The 23,822-nt window shown below is 43.8% G+C and overlaps 1 protein-coding gene across 1 annotated transcript in view; it reads left to right on the top strand.

The window, feature by feature from the left end:
• The window catches only part of EMILIN2 (elastin microfibril interfacer 2), a 59,606-nt gene that overhangs the window by 20,839 nt on the left and 14,945 nt on the right, over positions 1-23,822 (top strand). The window contains exons 3-4 of the mRNA XM_049769996.1: positions 11,513-11,685; positions 18,024-19,928. Of these exons, the coding sequence (XP_049625953.1) occupies positions 11,513-11,685; positions 18,024-19,928 (2,078 nt within the window). The remainder of the gene's footprint in view (positions 1-11,512; positions 11,686-18,023; positions 19,929-23,822) is intronic.

Below are 23,822 nucleotides of genomic sequence, written 5' to 3' on the forward strand. Positions count from 1 at the left end.
TATGGGATGCCAGGAATCAAACCTGGATTCATCTCGGGTGGGCCACGTGCAAGGCAAATGTCTTACCACTATGATATCACTCTGGCCCTCTAATTTTTTTTATAACACTATGATTTAACAAGTTGTTCATAATACAGTTATTTCAGGCACTGAATGTTCCAACACCAATTCCAGCTCCAGTGTGATACTCTTCCCTCCACCAATGTCCTAGTTTCCCACCTCCTACCCCAGCCTGCCCCCTTGCAGGCACATATTTACTTCCTTTTGTTTGGTGCAGCACAAAGGCAAATTGAAATATCAAAACTTAGATCAATAAGTGTCAATTGGTAATAATTGTTCTATCTCCAAAAACATAAAAAAAAAAAGTGGGGGGGGAGGGGAGACATAGCACAGCTATCTGGTATTTGCCTTGCATGAAGCGGACCCAGGACAGATGGTGATTTGAATTCTGACATCTCATATGGTCTCCCAAGCCTGCCAGGAGTGATTTCTGAGTGCAGAGCCAGGAGTAACCCTGAGCACCACCGGTGTGACCCAAAAAATCAAAAAAAGAAATTGTTCTATCTCTTAATGACTAAGTCATTGTCTAAGGGTTTACTGAGCTGTGATGGGTGCTAGCTGAGGCATCAGTGTTACTGTTTAAGCTCCTAAGCTTGGTGGTGTTTTACAAAACGTTCTCATCAGATTTGCTCTGAACCTACTGGCCTGACAATACTATGAAAATTTGAGGTGTCACATGGCTAAGTCCGCAGCCTCAAGGTCCAGAAGCGACAGAGCTAGAACAACTTGGTGGCTTGGCAGTTTGATAAGGATCAGTTGTGGATTTCTTTTTTTTTTTTTTTTTTTTTTTTTTTTTTTGTGGTTTTTGGGTCACACCCGGCAGTGCTCAGGGGTTATTCCTGGCTCCAGGCTCAGAAGTTGCTCCTGGCAGGCACGGGAGGACCATATATGGGACGCCGGGATTCGAACCGATGACCTCCTGCATGAGAGGCAAACGCCTTACCTCCATGCTATCTCTCCGGCCCCAGTTGTGGATTTCTATTGGAGGTTGTTGGGTGTGACTGCAGGCTGCTGTGTCTTCAGGCAGAAAGGGTAGCTGCCTTCCCTTGCCCCATTCTGAAAAGACTCCAGAATTGCAGCCCAGATAATCTAGCTGGTTAGATTCAGGACCATGTTCTTTTGGAGATTAGTTGTGGAATCTGGCCATTTTTCTGCTGGCATGAAGGTAGTTGTGGGTGTGAGCTGCTGGAGTTTCTGGAGGCAGGGACTGTGTGTGGGGAGACTAAACTATAAATTTGTTGGTTTTTTTGCAACACACTCACAGATGCTCAGGGGTTACTCCTGACATTGCCCTCAGGAGTCAAATCCTAGCAGTGCTCAGAGGACCACCTGCCAGTGATCGAACATAGACTGGCTGCAGGCAAGGCAAGCTTCCTATTCATTTTACTCTCTCTCCATGTCCTAAATAGCAAATTTTTTAATGTGTAAATGAAGCAGAAAAAGATGACAATTTTGATTTTGTATAGGACCTAGAGGAAGGTCCTTTGGTTTCTTCACTTTACCTCATGTAGATTTTTCCCAAGGTACAGTGGCCTTAAAGGGACTGTAGAGATTAGTCATGGCCTCAGTTTCAGAGCTCATCTCTGTATTAGCTCACAGTGTCAAATCACCTGTTTTCTATTTATAGTAAGGCAAAATGGGCTCACATGGCAGGTGCTAGTGCAGAACTACATCAACTGCCTTCCATGTTGTTCCGAAATCACTTCTAAGTTTGAACATTAGAGTTTTAAAAGTTTGGACCTTTTGCCTGACTTTGGGCCAAATACTTCTTCAGTGAAAACACTTGATGATTCATTGATGGGCATGAAATTAAAATATTTTATCCCAATATTTGAACAGCAGGGATCAAGGTTAGGGGACCTTCCCTCTAGTGTAGTTGAAAATGTGTGTGTGGGGCCGGGCGGTGGCGCTAAAGGTAAGGTGCCTGCCTTGCCTGCGCTAACCTTGGACGGACCTCGGTTCGATCCCCCGGTGTCCCATATGGTCCCCCAAGCCAGGAGCAACTTCTGAGCACATAGCCAGGAGTAACCCCTGAGCATTACTGGGTGTGGCCCAAAAACCAAAAAAAAAAAAAAAAAAAAAAAAAAAGAAAATGTGTGTGTGTGTGTGTGTGTGTGTGTGTGTGTGTGTGTGTCTTTCAGCTACCAAAGAATTACACACAGACTTGTAATCCAGATGGTTGATATTAGGGTCCCTCCACAGATACCAAAATCAAGGGGTTCCCGGGTCCCATGTACATGGCCATCTCATCCCATCCTTGGATCTAATCAACCAACATCTGGGGTTAGTTGAAAATGTGTGAACACTCATATAGGAAATATATCTGCACATAGTGCAGACAAACCTATATAAAGGGCTATTTTATTGTGAAAAGGAAGGAAATTTGACACAGGCTAGTATTGATGAACCTTGATGATTCTGGATCAGAATATTCCACCCCAAACAGGCTACTTGGTTGATATTTTGACATGAGGACAGTTGAGTGGTAATAGTCCCAAGCAGAGCTCTCTGCCCTCCTAGTTTCTCTCTCTGGATGAAGCAGGTGGTCCTTCTCAATGGAGATAGAGGGTGACACAGGAATCTGCACACAAAGACAGGACTAAAGCAATTCCCCTTCTCATTTCTTTCTTACAATTCATGATCATGTTTCTATAGCTTATCACTCCTAGAAGCCTACACCTTCATTCTTTTTATGAAAAAAATTAATTTTTTGGGTCGAAGTGATAGCACAATGGTACGGTATTTGCCTTGCATGCAGTTGATCTGGGACAGACTCAGGTTCGATCCCCAGCATCCCATATAATCCCCCGAGCCTGCCAGGAGTGATTTCTGAGCACAGCGCCAGGAGTAACCCAAGTGCCACTGGGTGTGGCCCAAAAATAACAAATTTTACTTATTGCTTTTTTTTTGGGGGGGGGGAGGGAATCACACTAGCAGTGCTCAGTGGTCACTCCTGCTTCTACACTCCAGAATTATTCCTGGTGGTGCTTGGGGTACCATACGGGAGGCTGGGGATCAAACAAGAGTTGGCTGCATGAAAGGCAAGCGCCCCACCAGCTATACTATTGCTCTAGCACTCAAACTCTCATCTTTTTGCCACTTACTTTCTCTACAATTTCTGAGCTCTGAATCTATTTCCTGGGGTTTTAATTTTCTTCGTTGATGCCCTGGTGTAACAAATTAAAACATTAGTTTAATAGAGTTGGTTTGTATTTTTTTCTATTAATTTGCATTTGTCACTTTAATTAATAGGTGCCAGAATACACATGCAGATAGAGAAGTTGTTTGGGGTTTTTTTTTTTTGGTTTTTGGGATGCCAGGATTCGAACCACTGTCCTTTGGCATGAAAGGCAAACACCTTACCTCCATGATATCTCTAAGGCAAGTTTTTCTCTTTATATGAGGACACCATGTTAAGTGAAATAGCAAGGGGACTCCCTGTATATTTCCATTTGTGTAAGGTTCTTAGAATGACTGAATTTATAGGAATAGAAATTATGTACAAGGGTGGTTGCTAAGAAGTGTGGGCGCAAGGGGAAGGGAGAATTAGTACTTAGTACAGTTTCTATTTGGAAAGAAGAGCTTACAGAAAAGGTGATGATGGTTGCGCAACAGTGTAAATATATTTAATTGAATGTTAATATGCTAATAAATATATTTAATTGGATGCCATATACTTAATATGTTTAATTGGATGCTAGTATGCTAATAAAGATATTTAATTGGATGCTAATCCAATACTTCATGGTCGTGGTGGTGGGGGCATACCTGTAGTGCTCAGGACTTACTCCTAGCTCTGTGCTCAGGGATCACTTTTGGTGATGCTAAGGATCAGTGGGTTGATAGACATTGGATCAGGGCTGTCTGTGTGCAAAGCAAGCACCATAACCCTGTACTATCTTTTCAGCCCAAAGATCCAATACTTAATGCCACTGAACTGTACTCTTTCAAATGGTTAAGATGGCAAATTTCACATACGTGTTTTATTTTTATTTTTAGTAATATATACATATATAGATATAGATATATATTTTGGTTTTGGGGTCATACCCGGCAGTGCTCAGGGGTTACTCCTGGCTCCATGCTCAGAAATCGCTCCTGGCAGGCACGGGGGAGCATATGGGATGCCAGGATTTGAACCAATGACTTTCTGCATGAAAGGCAAATGCCTTACCTTCATGCTATCCCTCCGGTCCCCAGTAATATATATTTTAATAATAATTTATTTAAGTTATGAAGTCGTTCATACTTGAATTTCAGTCATAAATTGTACACCACCCTTCATTAGTGCTAAGTATTTTATTTTTTATGAAGTATATTACTGTGGTTGACCTAAACACTGTAGTCTAGGGCACTTGTAGCAGTCATTACTCTGGATGAGCATTCTAACATTGGATGATGTGGCTTCTTGTCTCCACATGCTGTTTTCTTTGTTCCTGGGTCTAAGGCCATTACTTTGGGCCATTCATGCTCTCTACCTGAGAGAGAAGTACCTCATTCTTCATTCTGGTTTCCATCTCTATCCTCATGGGCCCCTTTCAATCTGTGGGAACCACCCAGGCAGGAGGAAACAAGAAATTGGCTTCAGGTTTTGGAGACAGGCCAATGAGTGGAAGAAGAGTTTACTAAAGTCTACAAACATGTTTGTAATCATGGTGCTTAAATAAAGATATTGTTAAAAAAATAGTCTGTTTTTGGACAATATCCCAGTCAAGTGAGTGTTCTCTAAACTTGGCTTAGATTTGTACCATGTTTTAGTGGCCTCCATTTAAAAATAAAAGTATAGGTAGATGCTAAATGAGAAGACTGGATCCAGAGTTTGTGGAATAGCTGTTAAGAGGAGCCTCTGCTTGTAATGCTTGTGTTCTAAAGGTAGCTCTAAAACTACCCTTAAAGAGAATGTGAGACGGAAGTTGAGAAAGAAGCATTGTGTAGGGCCCGGAGAGATAGCAAAGCGGTGTTTGCCTTGCAAGCAGCCGATCCAGGACCAAAGGTGGTTGGTTCGAATCCCGGTGTCCCATATGGTCCCCCGTGCCTGCCAGGAGCTATTTCTGAGCAGACAGCCAGGAGTAACCCCTGAGGCAATGCTGGGTGTGGCCCCCCAAAAAAAGAAGCATTGTGTGCTTTTTGCTGTTCCTTTGAGAATCTTGTGGATATCTTTCTTTCTTTTTTGTTTTTGGACCATATTGGGCTCTGTGCTCCAAAATTCCTCCTGGCAGGCAGGCTCAAGGGACCATATAGGATGCCAGAGATTGAACACAGGTTGAAAGACAAGTGCCTTCATCCTTTGTTATCTCTCTGGTCCAACATGAATTTTTAAAATAAAGCCATTGAGTTCTTCCACAAACCTTGTTAATAAAGTAAATCAAAGGCCCAAAAGAATAGTGCAGTGACTACCTTACATGTGTGTGGTCACAAATTCAAATCCCTGGTGTTCTTTATTTCTCAAACATAATCGTGGCAGTCCTACTGCCTGTGATCCCCACCATCATGAGCAATTTCTTCTTTTTGTAGGGCCACATGGTACATTGCTCAGGGATTACTTCTGGCTCTGAACTCAGGAATTATTCCTGGTGGCTTGGAGGACCATATAGGATGCCAGAGATTAAACCCAGGTTAGCAATGTGCAAGGCAAGTGCCCTACCTACTGTACTATCGCTCCAGTTCCATCATAAGCAATTTCATACCACAGTCATATTGTGGGTGATCCAGTCATTTCAATAACATGAACAAAGAGAAGAATGAGGAAGAGATTTTTTATTTTTTATTAAGATTTTGGGTTATACTGGCAAGGCTCAGGAGTCACTCCGGGATTTTTCCTGGCAGTACATAGGACCATATGGGATGCAAAGGTTTGAACCTGGGTAAACCACATGCAAAGCAAGTGCCCTACCTGCTGAGCTATTTCTCAGAGAGAGAAAGAGGGAGACAGAGAGGGAGAGAGAGAGAGAGAGAGAGAGAGAGAGAGAGAGAGAGAGAGAGAGAGAGAGAGAGAGAGAGAGAGAGAGAGAGTGTGTTAGTTTTAGTTTGGAGCTACAGGGCTCAGGGCTTATTACTGACTCTGGGCTCAGGGATCAGTCCTAGTGATCTCAAAGAACTATATGGGATGCTGGGGATAAAATTCAGACCAACTGGGTACAAAGCAAGGCCCTTATCCACTATTCTATCTTTCCAGCCCCAATAATTTTTAAAAATTAATTTGTGAAAATAGTCCTGGCATCATAATTGTTTAATTTACAATTGAATGAATCGTTAACAGTTTCCTTTTAAACACCACAGCAGAACAGGTGCTGAGTTATAAAACAGAGATGTTGTAGAGTGCAAATGCAACAGTAATTCTTGCCTGCAGGGGTTATAGTTTGCAGAGAAAATGGGTATTAAACAAGAAAATACAAGTGTGAATTTAAGTCTGCAAGGAAAGAGGTTTCACAGTCATTGCTATGAGGAAGACTGGTGTGTGTGTGTGTGTGTGTGTGTGTGTGTGTGTGTGTGTGTGTGTGTGTGTCTTGTGGACATCTCCTATCATGCTATCATATACTTGCTGACCTCTGACTCAGCCTCTCCAGTTCTTTTTCTTGTTACCTTCCATCTTGTTAGAATCTCCCAACTTGATCCTGTGCGTGAAGTTGGTAGCTGATCTTATTAGAATGGTGAGCACTCCAAAAGGAAAAAAAAGTTTGGGGAGTATAAAAGTAAAAAAATAAAAAAAAATTGAGGGTATCTGGTTTGGGTGCAGCAGGCCTAGACTGTGAGGCTACTCACTGCTGTGCCCCTCTGGGTCCTTCAAAGAGATGCTCAAGGCAGCTAATGACAGAGCTCCCCAGGGACCCTGCTTTCAGCCAAGCCTTCAGCCTGAGTCAGCCTCCAGCCCCACCCACACAGCCCTGCCTCAGCCCCTGGGACTCAGTCCCTAGGGTGCAGTTACCCAGCTGAGTCCACTTTCCTGAGCATCTGGGTGTCTGGCTCTATGTCACAGAGGCTCCCCGCTGGGTCTGAGCTTGCTGCTCCATTGTGTCTGTGCATGGTGACTTGTCAGGAAGTTTTGGAAGGGTCCCACTGCCCCCACCCCAGTCCAATTCAACTAAAAATTGGAGGATGTGGGGGGGGGGCTTTGTGTGGAGCACCCAGAGCAGGACTTTCCGAAATGTTCTGGGTCAGGGATCTGGGAGTTCTGCTCAGCAGTCCCCCCAGTAGCCTGGAAGCCGACAAACCTCACGAGATTGGTGGGGCCCGAACCCTCTATACCTCTCCAAATCAGCTCCAAATCACACTCTCCAAATCAGCTTGCTTCTGGATCCATGTCACTGTGTTCAGGAAAGGGCAGTGTGGACCATGACTTTCCCAGGTTCAGGTGGCCTCTAACAGGTCCCAGCTGTCTCAGTTCCCCATACTCAAAAAGGGTCAGAACCTCTGTCAAGCCGAGGGCAACTTTGAGGGCAGCAAGGGGAAGAGCTGAGGACTGAGGGGCCCTGCCTGGGCGAAGGGGAGAGGAGCCCAAGGGAGGAGGCACCCACAGTCAGTGTTGGCTCCAGTACAACTGCCCTTAAGGACAGGATAGAACTGGGAAATCACTTTCCTTTGTTCTAGGCAGTGGGGTGAAGGCCCGTGGCTGGGGGCTGGGGTGTCTTCCCCCTACAGGCAAGCACTGCAGTCTCCTGTTTCACTCAGCCTCTTCCAGAGGGTTGAACAGGGCCTGTCATCTCCTGGCATAGGAACAGAACCCAAGTGCAAACACATTTCACATTCGGGCTTAAATGCTCAGAGGAGCAGCGTTTTTCTGAGATTACACATTTTTCCAGCATTATGCTGTACTTGAGCTTGCAAAACAAAGAAGAGGAAGAGTCTTTCTTTCTTTCTTTCTTTCTTTCTTTCTTTCTTTCTTTCTTTCTTTCTTTCTTTCTTTCTTTCTTTCTTTCTTTCTTTCTTTCTTTCTTTCTTTCTTTCTTTCTTTCTTTCTTTCTTTCTTTCTTTCTTTCTTTCTTTCTCTCTCTCTCTCTCTTTCTTCCTTCCTTCCTTCCTTCCTTCTTTCTTCTTCCTTCCTTCCTTCCTTCCTTCCTTCCTTCCTTCCTTCCTTCCTTCCTTCCTTCCTTCCTTCCTTCCTTCCTTCCTTCCTTCCTTCCTTCCTTCCTTCCTTCCTTCCTTTCCTTCCCTTCCCTTCCCTCCCTTCCCCTCCCCTCCCCTCCCCTCCCCATCCCTCCCCTTCCCTCCCCTTCCCTTCTCTTCTCTTTTCTTTTCTTTTCTTTTCTTTTCTTTTCTTTTCTTTTCTTTTCTTTTCTTTTCTTTTCTTTTCTTTTCTTTTCTTTTCTTTCTTTTCCTCACACAGGATCCTTGTGGTGGTGGGGCAGGGGTAGTGGAGGGCTGCTATTAGCTTGTGCCAGAGTCTGTAGAACATAAACAGTGCCTACTTTTCATCCAGTTGTGGGGCTGTGCCTCTGAATTTCAAGATCTTTCTTGAAAGTGGCTACTTCTGAGGGGCCCATGGTGGTAGTTGTGGGAGGCCCATGTGGGGTACAAGGGTATGCACAGTTTAAGTCCTGGCATGGTACTAGAGAGAGATTGGATAGAGCTGGGGTACAGGCTTTACCTGTGGCAGCTCTGCGTTCAATTTTGAGCACACAACAGTTCTCCAGTAACAGGGCACGATCTCTGAACACTTTCAGGTGTGGTCCCCAAATCAACAAATTAATTTGAAACAAATATCTGAGCCTGACCTTACTTGGACAAGTGCATTGATTGTATGAGTCTCCCTGGTCTCATTTGTGAACTGAGGATAATTTTAGCATTATGGGGACATGGTAGGATAGAAAAGCCCCCATGGGTGCATCAGAGAACTGGCTCACCCAGATGGAAGCCGTTGAGATGGAAGTCTCTGTGGGGGCGATCCAAGCTGAGTTTTTCATGGTTCTCTGTATGACCCTAAACCAGCCATAGGGGTAGAACCAGAGCCCTCAGAGGCCAAGTGAAATAGAGACAGCAAAGGTATTAGTATGTGGTGTTCACTACAGCGACGGCTCAGGAGCCTCCTGGAATGTGGTTTGGCACACCCAGTGGTACTTGGGGCTACTCCTGCTCAGTGCTTAATCACTCCCAGCCCTGCTTGGGACCAGGCAGGACTGGGATTGAACCAGAACTCCTGTGTACCTAGTACATAGTCCTTTGAACATCTTCCTGACCCTTTCCATTCATCTCTTAGAATTCTGTCCTGGAGTAGTGCTTTATGTGTAAGGTTTTGTATGTGGTGCTTTGATCCTCAGGGAGGCTGCCAAAGATGGATTCTGTTTAATAATGTCACATTCTTCAGGAATGGGCCTGGGACACATGCTGCAGGCAGGTGCCTGAGATGTAGCAGTTTGCGTGAGGCCCCACAGGCCGAGGCAGCTGCTCGAAAGGACCAACACACAGCAACCCTGTGGAACTGATGCAAAATCTATTTTCTTTCTGGGAATTGGTCCCAAACCAGAAGACCAGCTGCTTGTGCTGATGTGAGAAATGAAGAGAAAGTGAAGAGGCTCAAGAGAGCGATGTTTCCAAACCAGAAATAGAAATCAGGAAAATCAAGGCGCTGTGCTTGCACTGTACTGTGAGCTGGGCTTGTGGGCTGCTCTCTTTGATCCACCCCTGCATCCCCAGAGGCTGCCTGTTCTAGGCCCATCCCAGCCAGATTCTGGAGGGCTTCACAGCTTAAGGCAAAGTGCTCTGTGTGACAGCCCAGAGTATCAAGGGGAACACACTTGAAAGGTTCTAAGCCTGCTTCCTTATTTCAGACGTGAACAGCATAGATGGGTGCATCCTTTTGAAGAGTTTAGAACATAGCATGGGAATTAAAGAAGCATAAATGGCTGAAAGCACAGATCCTGTAATGGGGTAAAGAAGGTTAGTTGAGTTGGGGACACTCTTGTAGGGGTATGGTGTTGCAACATTGTTTACATCTATACACTATCATTAGCACTATCATTAACACTATTGTAAATCACAGGGCCAAAAAATATATATATACATATACATATACTTATATATATACATATACTTATATATACATATACTTATATATACATATACTTATATATATATGTATATATATATATATATATAAGTTTCACAGTTGATAGGTTCAGGACTTATGTCATTGAAACAAAAACTGGGTTAGAACAGGGCCAGAGAGACAGACAGTACAAGGGGTAAGGCACTTACTTGCCTTGTATGCATATGACCTCAGCATCGAATGAAGAGCAATTCCTCAGCACAGAGCTGGGTATAGTCCCTGAACACTGCTGGGTATGCCCCCAAGACTGTCAACCCTGTCCACATGCACAACAGAAAAAGAAAAGAGGGCAGGAGTGATAGCACAGTTGGTAGGGCTTTTGCCTTGCACACGGCTGACCTGAGTTCAGTCCCCAGCATCCCATATGGTCCCCTGAGCCTGCCAGAAGTGATTTCTGAGCACAGAGGCAGGAATAGCCCCTGAGCACCTCCAGGTGTGGCCCAGAAACAAAAACAAAAACCAAAAAAAAAGAAAAGAAAAGAAAACAAATAAGTTCAAGACGGGCCGGAGAGATAGCACAGGGGTGTTTGCCTTGCAAGCAGCCGATCCAGGACCTAAGGTGGTTGGTTCGAATCCCGGTGTCCCATATGATCCCCTGTGCCTGCCAGGAGCTATTTCTGAGCAGACAGCCAGGAGTAACCCCTGAGCACTGCTGGGTGTGGCCCAAAAACCAAAAAAAAAAAAAGAAGTTCAAGACACCAGTATCTCAAGATGCTGCCTCAATTCTCATGGCCACTGTCTTTGTTCCTGTCAGGGAAAGCAGTCTTCCTCATAAGTAGGCCAATGCAAGGGCACCCAGGATATTTTGTTTTTGTTTTTGTTTTTTTTGGCCACACCCGTTTGATGCTCAGGGGTTACTCCTGGCTAAGCGCTCAGAAATTGCCCCTGGCTTGGGGGGACCATATGGGATGCCGGGGGATCGAACCGCAGTCCTTCCTTGGCTAGCACTTGCAAGGCAGACACCTTACCTCTAGCGCCACCTCGCCGGCCCCGGCACCCAGGATTTTTCCCTCAAAATAAGGAAGGGCTAGAGACATATAGTACAGTGGGTAAGGTGTTTGCCTGGCAGGTGCTAATCTGGGTTCAGTCCCCAGAACTGCTTATAGTACCCAACCAAAGCTCAGTTTTCATCTGCATCCAATATAATCGGGATGTGAGTATGAGGAGTGTTTGTGCCTTTCCCAGCCTTCTGCAGCAGATGGATTTAGCAGGTAAAAGAGGGGTCCAACACTATGGTTGCAGGAGTGCCTGCCTCCCAGAGGGCGATCAGATTTTGGCTGAATCCCAGGGGGTCAGGACTGGACAAGGAGACTTGAGAGAGCCTAAGTGCCTCAGTCCTCTTCTTGCGGGTCCAGCTCCAGCAGAAGCTTGCAAGCAGTCCTTAAAAAGATGCTGTGTTTTTTTTGGTAGGTACCGTGTGAACTTCAGACCCAGATATGTCACCAAGTTCAAGACGGTAACACAGTTGGAATGGAGGTGCTGTCCTGGCTTCAGAGGGGTAGATTGCCAAGAAGGTCCCAAAGACCCTGGGAAGTCTCTGCGTCCCACTCCTGCTGCTCGAAACAACATGAAGAAAGCCACAGGTGAGTTGTTATTTGCGCTTTGTCCTTGTGGCCACTGTTCTCTTGGCTCTTCCTTCAAACAGTATGATCCAGGACTTCAAGTACTGCACACACGTACATAACTGAAGCAGACAAATTTGGTCAGTAAATTTATTTGCAGAAGCAATATTAGTTGAAAGACAAACATTTTGCAAGTTATTTGCTTTATTAGTTGCAACTTGTGAAATCAGTGCAGGGATGTTTAAGATTTCAGCCTGAGCACAGATGAATAGATGTTACTGGTTTTTGTTTGGATGTTTGTTTGGGCTTTGGGGCCAACACCTGGTGGCACTCCTGGCTCTGTGCTCAGAAATTGCTCCTGGTAGGCTCGGGGACCATATTGGATGCCAGGGATTGAACCCGGGCCCACCCCGGGTCGGCCATTTGCAAGGCAAATAAATGCCCTACTGCTGTGCTATCACCTGGCCCTAATGTTACTGTTTTAATGCTTTGTGTGTTTTCCAGTTTTTTGTTTTGTTTTGTTTTTGCTTGTTGGGTCACTCTCTGGTGGTTCTAGGACTTCATTCAGGGATAACTTTGCAGTCTTTGAGGACCAAATGGGCTGCCAGGATAAATCCCAGGCAAGACACATGCGAGACAAGCATCCTACCCCTTACTGTCATTCTGCCTCTCTTTAAGCTCAGTAGATTTTTTTAAAATTTATCTTGACATCTTTTTTTTTTTTTTTTTTTTTGGTTTTTGGGCTACACCCGGCGAAGCTCAGGGGTTACTCCTGGCTGTCTGCTCAGAAATAGCTCCTGGCAGGCACAGGGGACCATCTGGGACACCGGGATTCGAACCAACCACCTGGATTAGCTGCTTGCAAGGCAAACGCCACTGTGCTATCTCTCCGGGCCCTATCTTGACATCTTATTACTCTTGTGGGAAGTGAGGATTTTATTCCTTTTTTCTTTTTTTGGTTTTTTTTTTGGGCCACACCCGTTTGATGCTCAGGGGTGTTACTCCTGGCTAAGCGCTCAGAAATTGCCCCTGGCTTGGGGGGACCATATGGGACGCCAGGGGATTGAACCGAGATCCTTCCTTGGCTAGCGTTTGCAAGGCAGACACCTTACCTCTATCGCCACCTCGCTGGCCCCCTTCACTTCTTTTTTTCTACTTTCCAGTGCTCTACTCCAATTCTCCCTAAATTAAACCATAAATTATATATATATATAATATATATATATACATATATATATTCACTCTTTGGTGTCTATACTATAATGACTCTATAGCTAACATTTATAGCTGGGTTGGGTAGGCTAGTAGAAATATATTTCCTTGCTATCAACCTTTTATTTTTCTATAGTTAATATATTCTTTGCTTGGCTTTCTGTTTTTTGTTTTATTTTGTTTTAACCACACCTGGTTATATTCAGGAGTTATTCCTGGCTTTACACTTAGGAATTATTCCTATTGTTGCTCTGGGGACCATATGGGATGCCAGGGATCAAACCCAGGTCAGCCATAATATACAAGGTAAGAGCCCTACTGGCTGTACTATTGCTCCAGCCATCTATTTTGTTTGTTTTGTTTTTGTTTTTTTGGTGCCACACCCAGTAATGCTCAGGGGTTTTTCCTGGCTATGCGCTCAGAAATTGCCTCTGGCTTGGGGAACCATATGGGATGCCAGGGGATCGAATCATGGTCTGTTAGCACTTGCAAGGCAAACACCCTACCGCTTTCACCACCACTCTGGCCCATCTTTTTTTTTATTTTTATTTTTTATTTGTTTTGCCACCTAGGTTCTCTAAATGTCTGAGCATCTGTTCAGACACAGGGACTTCATCTTCTGAAAGCACTCTCTCCTCAAGTTCTCTCAGCTGCCCCAAACCTGGCCTGGGTTCTTTTCTGGTTCACAGCTGCCAGCTTGTCCTCTTAACTTCCTCTCTCCTGATTATTTCCCGATTCCCATGCCCTCCCCACCCCACCCCCGCTTTTCTTCCTTCTGGTTTTGGTAAAATGCATCTTGTTGTAGTTTCATGAGAAGATTGCATGGGAGGTGAAATTTTTGGTATTTTATAGTCTATAAATATTTTACTTTAGCTTCAGAATTGGAATGAATTTTCCTTCAGAATCTTGAAATCTTTTCTTAGCTTCAAGAGCTGCTAGGTAAAAACATTTTTTGAATCCTTCCCCTACATCGGTTTTAGGAAATTTTAGAAGATGATGATTTTTTTGTTGTTGTTTTTTTTTTGTTTTTTTGGGTCACACCCGGCGGTGCTCAGGGGTTACTCCTGGCTGTCTGCTCAGAAATAGCTCCTGGCAGGCACGGTGGACCATATGGGACACCGAGATTGGAACCAACCATCTTTGGTCCTGGATCGGCTGCTTGCAAGGCAAACGCCGCTGTGCTATCTCTCCGGGCCCAGAAGATGATGATTTTTAATGGATTTTAGGAGATGATGAAAGGAAATGCTTATCTTTAATCTAATATCATTACATTATTATTTTTGAAGCTGAAGGTTATTTTTGTGTGAAGTAATGACATTTTATTAAAGGAAATGAAAAGAAAATGTACTCAAGAGACTGCAAGAAAGGAGAGAGCCTGATGAAATAAAAGAAGAGATTTATTCCATCCACATTGAGATTCAGGCTTCCAGAATGGAATTCTTGAAACTTAATTTTTAACTTAACAAAGAAAACAGAAAGCCTAAATTGAGTTATTACTTAGTAATGCCAACATCTTGTTCTACCTTCTTTCTGACAAGAACCTTCTAAATTGTACAACTCCTTCAACTGCCCTTTCGCTTGCTAGATGCTTGCTAGGTGCTGCTCGATGCTTGCTATTTATCATCTTTATCCATCTTGGAATAAAGCCATGGAATAAAACTGCACACTGCTTTTTGTAGATTTGGGGCCAAACCCAGTGGTGATCGAGGACTGCTGACTCTGTGCTCAGAATCATACCTGGCAGTACTCGAGGGACCATATTTGGTGCTAAAATCAAACCAGAGTGGTAGCAGCACCTGCATGCTAGGGAATTAACTTAATCTTTGTTCTATCTCCCCAGCCCCTATAACAATTTGGATGTATTTTGTTTATTTATTTATTTTTGGTTTTTGGGCCACACACAGTGACGCTCAGGGTTTACTCCTGGCTACATGCTCAGAAAACACTCCTGGCTTGGGGGACCATATGGGATGCCGGGGGATTGAACTTGGGTCCGTTCTAGGCTAGCACTGGCAAGGCAGACACCTTACAGCTGTGTGCCACTGCTCTGGCCTCCCCCCACTTTTTGTTGTTGTTGTTTATTTTTATGTATTTTTTAAACTTTATTTATTGGTTGGTTTTTGGGCTGCACCCAGTGGTGCTCAGGGGTTACTCCTTGCTCTGCACTCAGAAATCGCCCCTGGCAGGCTGGGGGAACATATGGGATATTGAGAAATGAACCGGGTCCCTCCCTGGTCAGCTGCATGCAAGGCAAATAAATGCCCTACTGCTGTGCTATCTCTCCATCCCCAAATTTTGTTTTTTAAACAAATATCGATTAAACAAGCTTCCCATGTCTTTCAATAGTCTACAATATAATTTAATGATTGTAAGAATGTGATTGTTTGAATGCAGTCCCTACCTCTGGTCACTTAAGTTGTTTTAAAATTGTCATTATTGTAGATGATATTCAATATTCAACCTATAATATTTAATATTACAGATAATGTTTTCTGTTAATTTTAAACATCCATCTCTGATTATTTAGTAGACTTCATTTGTAGACATTATATGTTATAGTATATGTTGTAGACATAATTTCAGGGTCAAAGGATCTTGAACATTTTGACACATTTTGCCAAAATTTTCCTCTAAAAATTATAGCAAGGGGCCGGAGAGATAGCATGGAGGTAAGGCGTTTGCCTTTCATGCAGGAGGTCATCGGTTCGAATCCCGGCGTCCCATAAGGTCCCCCGTGCCTGCCAGGAGCAATTTCTGAGCCTAGAGCCAGGAGTAACCCCTGAGCGCTGCCGGGTGTGACCCAAAAACCACACCAAAAAAAAAAATTATAGCAATTCAGGGGGCTGAAGTGATAGCAAAGCAGTAAGGCCTTTGCCTTGCACATGGCCAACACAGAACAGACCCCGGTTCGAATCCCATATGGTCCCCCAAGCCTACCAGGAGGACTTCTGAGGGCAGAGCCAGAAGTAACCCCTGAGTGTTGATGAGTGTGACCTCCCCTAAAATTATAGCAATTAAATCTTTCTTTCCTTACATCCTGATCTCCTAGTCTTCTGCCCTTCATTTTATTTTGCTCAGAATAGCATTTCCTCTGTATGTGATTTTGTACCTTGTTTTCTTCTTTTATGTCTTGGGATAAAATGAAATGAAAGAAGGGAATTACTCTATCCATATTAAGTAAATAAGTTATTCTTTCTGGTCCTCAATTTGGGAGTTTGGCCATTTAAATTCCAGACTTGCTTTTGTCATTGAATTAATTTTAGTAACAACACATGATCATATGTAAAAGGTTTAGAGAGAAAGTGAAAAATGTAAAATTCAAAGATCTACAATCTTCTAAATAGACTGTTTTCAGTGTATATTGATACATTTGATTGGGATCAGTATTGTATTTCAGTTTTTCCACTTTACAATGTATCTCAGTATAGTGTGCAGAATTATCACTGTTGAACTGTTCTAACTTTCCTGTTTCTATTGCATTAAGGGGTATGACTTGCCTCTTATTCTTCTATTACACAATTCTGAAAACAAATAAAACACAGTTTATTTATGTCTATATCAGTTTATTATTATTTTATGACTCATCACAATCATCTTTATAATATTGTTTTTCTTCTGGGCTATTTCCTTGCTCTATTAAAAATTCAGTCTGGTGTTTATGATATACAAATTTTAGTATCCAGGGGCTAGAGCGGTGGCACAGTGGTAGGGCATTTGCCTTGCATGTGGCTGACCTAGGACAGACCATGGTTTGATCCCTCGGTGTCCCATATGGTCCTCCAAGCCAGGAGCAATTTCTGAGCACATAGCCAGGAGTAACCCCTGAGTGTCACCAGGTATGGCCCCTGCAAAAAAAAAAAAAATTCAGTGTCTATCCTTTGGATTAAAAAAATTTTTTTTTTATTTTGGTTTTTGGCCCATACCCGGTGGTGCTCAAGGATTACTTCTGGCTCTGCACTCAGAAATTGCTCCTGGCAGGCTTGGGAGACCATATGGGATGACAGGAACCGAATCCAGGTCTATCCTGGATCAGCCGTGTGCAAGGCAAACACCCTGCCACTGTGTTATCGCTCTGGCCCCAGAAAATATTATTATATAAGGCCCTATGTCTCTAGTAATAAAAGAGATCAATAGAATCCAATGTTTTCTCCCTTTTGTCCTTTGTTTTCCTTAACTGACTGCATACCATGCCTTAATTATGCTTGAGGTACTTTTTAGTATAGGGACTGTAAAAAAATAAAAGAATATTTAAGAGTTGCCTGGAGGATAAATTGTTGCTCATATGATATCACCTCACTGAACAATAAAGGGGTGATTCCCAACAAAGTGTTTTCTTGTGGTTTCACAGTAGAGTAAACCACTGGGATATGACTCAGCTGACCTTCACTAGTGTGAAATGTTGTGTTCATATAACAAAATAGACAAGGAAAATAAAATAAAATAAAAATAGACAAGGAATTTTTTTCCTTCAGGGTGAAAAAATAATTTAATGTTTCTATTACGTGTTATGTGTATAGTCTCTTAATCACCTTAGGAGGAAAGATAGCACCTCTGCTTCATAAAAGAGGGGTTTAGGGGACTGGAGAGATAGCATGAAGGTAAGGCGTTTGCCTTGCATGCAGAAGGATGGTGGTTTGAATCCTGACATCCCATGTGGTCCCCGAGTCTGCCAGGAGCGATTTCCGAGTATAAAGCCAGGAGTAACCCCTGAGCGCTGCTGAGTGTGACCCAAAAACCAAAAAAAGAAGAGGAGTTTAGAGGGGCCAGAGTGATAGCATAGCGGTAAGACATTTGCCTTGAACACAGCCAATATAGGAAGGATCCCGTATGGTTCCCCAGCCTGACAGGAGTGACTTCTGAGTGCAGAGTCAGGAGTAACCCGAGTGCTGCCAGGTGTGATCCAAAAACAAAACAAAAAACAAAACAAAACAAAAAAAAAAGGAAGAAGAACCAATGTGCAGTGAAGGACAGACAACTTGATTTCAAAGGTCATACTTTTCCACCCTGCCACAATATTTGCTAGTGGTGAAAGAATATATTGGCAATGAGTTAAATGTATTTTATAAGCATCCTGCTTGATGTCTTTTCAGAAACTGGGTAAAGATAAGACTATATTAAGTCATGTCCAACTCTTTTTTTTGTAACAGACAATGAGCCAAGTCCAATCTCAGAGCCAAAGAAGACTTTGTTATCAAATGGTGCAACACAGCCAAGTCAGACAACAGATCCAAAACAGGGCCCCCAAGAACTTCAAAACAAGAAAATCCAGGTACTTGAGGAAAAGGTTCTCAGACTCACTAGGACAGTCCTGGATCTCCAGTCTTCCATTGCTGGAGTGAATGAAAACCTTAAACATAACATTCAGGATGATCCCAGCAAAACGGCTTCATGGCTCAGTAACCTGCACCCCGAGTCAGGGCCTGGAAGTGCCATTAGTAGAGACACAGACATGACTCCTCTTCCTGAAGTCCCCAGTAAGGAACCTGGTATGAAGGACATTAAGTCTGAATTGGCTGAAGTCAAGGATGTTCTAAAGAACAAGAGTAATAAGCTGGAGGAATTGGATGGGAAAGTGAAGGGTTATGAAGGGCAACTCAAACAGCTCCAGGAGGCTGCCCAGGGACCTACAGTGACCATGACAACCAACGAACTCTACCAATCCTATGTAGATAGCAAAATTGATGCCCTGAGAGAAGAGCTCATAGAGGGAATGGACAGAAAGCTGGCAGATCTCAAAAACTCTTGTGAGTACAAGTTGATTGGCCTCCAACAGCAGTGTGATGACTATGGGAGCAGTTACCTGGGAGTCATCGAGCTTATAGGAGAGAAGGAAGCAAACCTGAAAAAAGAAATTAGTGACCTTCGAGCCCAGCTGCAGAATTCTCCAGCTCAGTCAAACTGCTGTGACAGCAAAAAGAGTGCTGATTTTGCGCAACAGATCCAGATGTTAGAACAAAAAATTGATAGAGTTGCTGAGGCCACCAGAATATTGAATGGAAGACTGGACAATGAGTTTGACCGCCTCACAGTTCCAGAGCAGGATGTAGACTTTGATGCAAGGTGGACTGAACTGGATGCTCGGATCAATGTGACAGAGAAGAATGCGGAAGAACATTGCTTTTACATAGAAGAAACCCTACGGGGCACCATTAATGGAGAGGTAGATGATTTGAAGCAGCTTCTGGATGAGAAGATAAAGTCTCTGGAAGACCGTCTGGGGAACATACTGGAGATGGCGAACAGCACCGATGAAAACTTCCCTCTGCCAGGCCCTGAAATAATCCCGAGTGTGTCAGGAGCTGGGAATGAGCAGTTTATAACGGAATTAAGCCACCTGAAGAACAAAGTACAAGAGGTTGAGGATATTTGCCTACAGAACTTCCCTGGGATAGGAGATACTTGGCTAACTGGAGAAGACCACTCAACGGATGACCATTCCAGCCTTTTGAAATTGCTGAATGACACCATGTATGGGAAGTTTCAAGAAACTGAGCTCAGCATTCAGAAACTCCAGCATGATTTTTATTTTCTTTATTCTCTACTAAACCATACAGAAGATGGGACACATCCTCTTCAGAAGGAAGCCAGCAAAGAAAGGTCTAACACTGGAGTAGGCAGCTCTTCTAAGGAAGGCAAGCAAGGAAGGACAGTGGCACCCCTCCCGGTTCCTCAGTTCCCCACAGCTCATTGCTGTGATCACTGGGAGGAGAGGTGGCAACAGCTACAAAGCCAGGTCCTCTCTGGGTTGAACACTTGTAAGGAGAATGCACATGGGGCCCAGAGCGAGGTCTCTGTGGTTGAAGACCGAGTGTCTCAACTGGAGAAAACCTGCAGCAAACTGGACAACATCTCCGGAAGCCTCCAGAGGATCAAGGAAGGGCTCAACAAGCATGTCAGTAGCCTGTGGAGCTGTGTGAGGCAGATGAATGGGACTCTGCGGTCACACAACAGAGATATTTCTGGCCTGAAGAATTCTGTCCAACAATTCTATAGCCATGTTTTTCAAATTTCTACTGACTTGCAAGATCTGATTAGATTTCAACCACCAGGAAGTAAGTTGACTTTGAAAATTTCATTTCTTTCATTTAAAAAAAAAGGTCATAGCAACCAAACTTATATTGTTCAGTGTGTGTGTGTGTGTGTGTGTGTGTGTGTGTGTGTGTGTGTGTGTGTGTGTGTGTGTGTGTGTGTGTTATTGAGCATTGAACCTGGGCCTTGAAAATTAAAAAGAAAATTTTTTTTTGGTTTTTGGGCCATACCCAGTAGTGCTCAGGGCTTATTCCTGGCTCTGTTCTCTGGAGGTATATTGGGTCCTGGGAAATTAAATCTGAGCCAGCCATGTGCAAGGCAGATGTCCTACCTACTGTTCTATTGCTGCCCTGGACCCAATGTTTCTTATTTTATTTTTTTAACCCAGGTCTTTGAACATGCAAAATATGTGTTCTATCTATGACCCACCCCTATAACCCCCTACATCCTACATGTATTATGCAAGACTTTGAATAGTTTGTGGAATTAACCTATTCTATAAATATGGTTCATAGATTGGCTTATATACAAACTATTTGGTTGCTCTGAGATAAATACCATCATGGAGAGTATTTAGAAACATTTAAAATAGTTCAACATCATTATGGTATTCAAGTTCCTGTGTGAGTTTTCTAAAAGAATCTGTCATCGGGCCAGAATGGTGGAGCAGCAGTAGGGCGTTTGCCTTGCACGTGGCTGACCTAGGACGGACTGTGGTTTGATCCCCCAGCCATATGGTCCCCTAAGCCAGGAGTGATTTCTGAGCTAGGAGTAACCCTTGAGTGTCACGGGGTGTGCCCCCCCAAAAGTGAATTTGTCATCAACATGATGAAACATAAAAGAAAAGTTGGATTTTTAACTCATGTATAATGTATAATGTTGATTTTTTTTTTTTTTTACTATCCTGCTGGTGAGTTTAAAGTTGGAGCCAGATTTAGCAGCTGGGCTGTGGATATCTGTATGCCCTTAGAGACTTGGAGGTCTCCTGTGTGTTTATCTGTGCATCTCTCTAGACACTGCATTTGTTTGCTGGTATTTATAGTATTTGACATCATCATCTTGGGGCTATTTTTGAGTCCTTAAAATCTAGGATTTACAATGGCAGACAGGATACTTTCATATTTGTTCCCAAAGACAGAGAACTGGGGATGAAGTGATAGCATAGCGGTAGGGCGTTTGCCTTGCAAGCGTCTGACCTGGGATGGACCCGGGTTCGATTCCTGTATCCCATATGATCCCCCGAGCCTGCCAGAGATATTTCTAAGCACAGAGCCAAGCCAGAGATATTTCTAAGCACAGAGCCAAGAATAACCCCTGAGCACCACTGAGTGTGGCCCAAAAACCAAAAACAAACAAACAAAGGAAAAAAAAAAAGACAGAGAATTGTGAGCAAAAGCAGGTGAGAGCAATTACTGTTTATATTTTTACTTTTGTGTCACACCCAGCAGTACTTGCGGGCTACTCATAGCTTGGCACTTGTGGATCATTAGCTAGCAGTGCTTAGGGAACTACATGGTAATAGAGTTTAAATCTGGGACCTCCTACATACAAATATGCATACTAGCTCTTTGAGTTAGCTCCTTGGCCCTGAGGCAGTAACTATTGAGAGCCCTAGGAAGCTTATTGGTTGTACTTAGAGCAATGCATGCAATACTAGACACACATTGTATATTTGTGGGATTAATAAACAAATGGTCCATTCCTTACTAGTTTTGATGTGTGTGTGTGTGTGTGTGTGTGTGTTTGTGTGTGTATAGATATAATCTTTGTTATTGAGGGGTGAAGCATGAAATTTGCAAAGCATAAGTTCTTACATTCTCTTACTTCTCAGGTCACCTTTCCTGGTCAGAGACAAGAAGGGAAAGTTAATGAGATGGGAATTCAGTATTGTTAAGCACTGACTACCTTGACTAGAGCCTCACAACACCATTAGGGGAAAAGTGCAGTTTCCAAGGGATGTGGGTACACTGCTGGAGAGTGGTGGAAACTGTGTCTCAAATATGCTGCCATTAATGTCTCCCAGCCTTAAACACACATCACCTAGTCCCTAAGGATGTGTTGAGGACCAATTGTGTACTCAGGGGTGCCCAGGGGTACTTAGGGGACCCTAGTTCCTCACCTGAATTCTCTCTGCTTTCTCCTGTCCACCCTGGGTCTTTGTAATGTTCTCTATGTGACCCTTATACATGGAAATTTGAGAGCTGGAAATATCTGGTTCCATGTGTTGAAATGAAGCACAGTCTGATAGCACTGAGGGATAGTCCTTCTAGGAACACACACAGAATCTAGTAACATTTACTCAACGTTCAAGAGATATAGGATCATTTCAGTCTGTGAGAAAGAACAAGCTATAAAAATAGAGTGACATTGTGGGCCTAACAGTGGGGTGGAAGCCAGCTTCCCGGTCTTGGCTGGCTCAGATGACTCCTTATCTATAAACTACTATCTCTGGGAACTCTAGGTATTTCCCCAGTTGGCTTCCCATCATCCATCTCTAGGCATCCTCTAGAACCTGGCTCTCCCCACCCAGGCCAGGTCAGCCCCCTGTGTCTCATGTTGCAGCCTTTTTACTCAGAGATGATCCGTTTGGAATGAAATAATTGCAATGAATGTAGAATGCTTTTTGGAGAAATGCCAATGATTAAACCAGTCAAAAATAAATAAGCATCCCAGGGAGCTCTGGAATCTGAGTATGCAGGTCCAGGGGTAAATGTGGAGTTAAGGTCACAGAACAAGACAGTGACAAGTTGAAAATCAGGAGTACATATCTCGAGCCTCTACTACATTTTTAGCTCGTGTTGAGACACGGATCTGCAGAGAGGACACATAAGATAAAAGAGCCCAATGAGCAGTTCAAAGATGATTCTTTCAGGTTGTAAGATTTTTATACAGAAGTGCCTAAGCTCTGTGTGGTGATAGTGGATGTCAAAGGAGATGAAAATGTTAGTCTGAGAGGAAAGAGGCAATGAAATGGTCAGGGAAGGGGTGGGTGTGCAAAGGTTAGTACTAAGCCTCAGCAGAATCAGCCCAGCTGCAGTGTAAGTCAGGGAGGGCCTCCCAGAGAATGAAGAGAGCATCTAAGCCCAGTTTTGGAGGGTAAGCAGTTTTGGAGGGAGATTTTGGAAGGAGAAGTAACTGGAGCTAATAATTGAGGGAGTGTATGGTTCACAGAAGCAGGCGGGGAGCTGGTGTGTAGTGAGGACTTAGTGCAATGGGTCAGTTATTTTTTAATTTGATTTTTGGGCCACCCCTGATGATTCTCTGCTCTGTGATCAGGGATCAGCCCTAGTAGTGTTGGGGACCACATGTGATGTTGGGATACTGAGTAAGCTACGTGCAAGGCAAATGCCCTACCTACTATACTATAACTCTGGCAATGGATCAATTATTTATAGCCAGATAACAACCTCAAATCTTGGTAAACCATTTCTGTTATTTGTGGCCACAGCTTGACTCTTGAGGAAAGATATGTGCAGAGGAGGCCCAAGGGGAACCTCCTAGGAATTCTCAGCCAGCCAAGCCAGTGGCTCAGTGCAGGAATCAAGGAGGAAGGGCTTAGGCCTTGCGGAGGTACAGGTCACCCTGTTGGTTAGGAGCTTCTAGGGCTGCACCTGGAGAAACCATGTGATATCAGAGATGGAAGCAGAATCAGCTGCCTTCCAGGTGTGGCATGTGTCTTAACCCTGTATTGTCTCTTTGACTCCCAGATCCTTGATTTTGAGGCTCTTCTTTTCTGTTAGGTGTCAGTTATGATTCTTGGCTCAGTGGTTTTTTTCATAGCTGGGCAGGCGGACAGTCCTTCACTTTTATGGCACCCTCTCCCTTTCCTGGGTCAGTCTCTAATCCCCGGACTGCTCTCCCCAGCCCATCCCCACTTAGCTATTGCCCGTACCTGTTTGAAGGCAGGGTCAGTGTTC

This window comes from Suncus etruscus, chromosome 3 (genome assembly GCF_024139225.1).
Source record: "Suncus etruscus isolate mSunEtr1 chromosome 3, mSunEtr1.pri.cur, whole genome shotgun sequence".
Lineage (NCBI taxonomy): Eukaryota > Metazoa > Chordata > Mammalia > Eulipotyphla > Soricidae > Suncus > Suncus etruscus.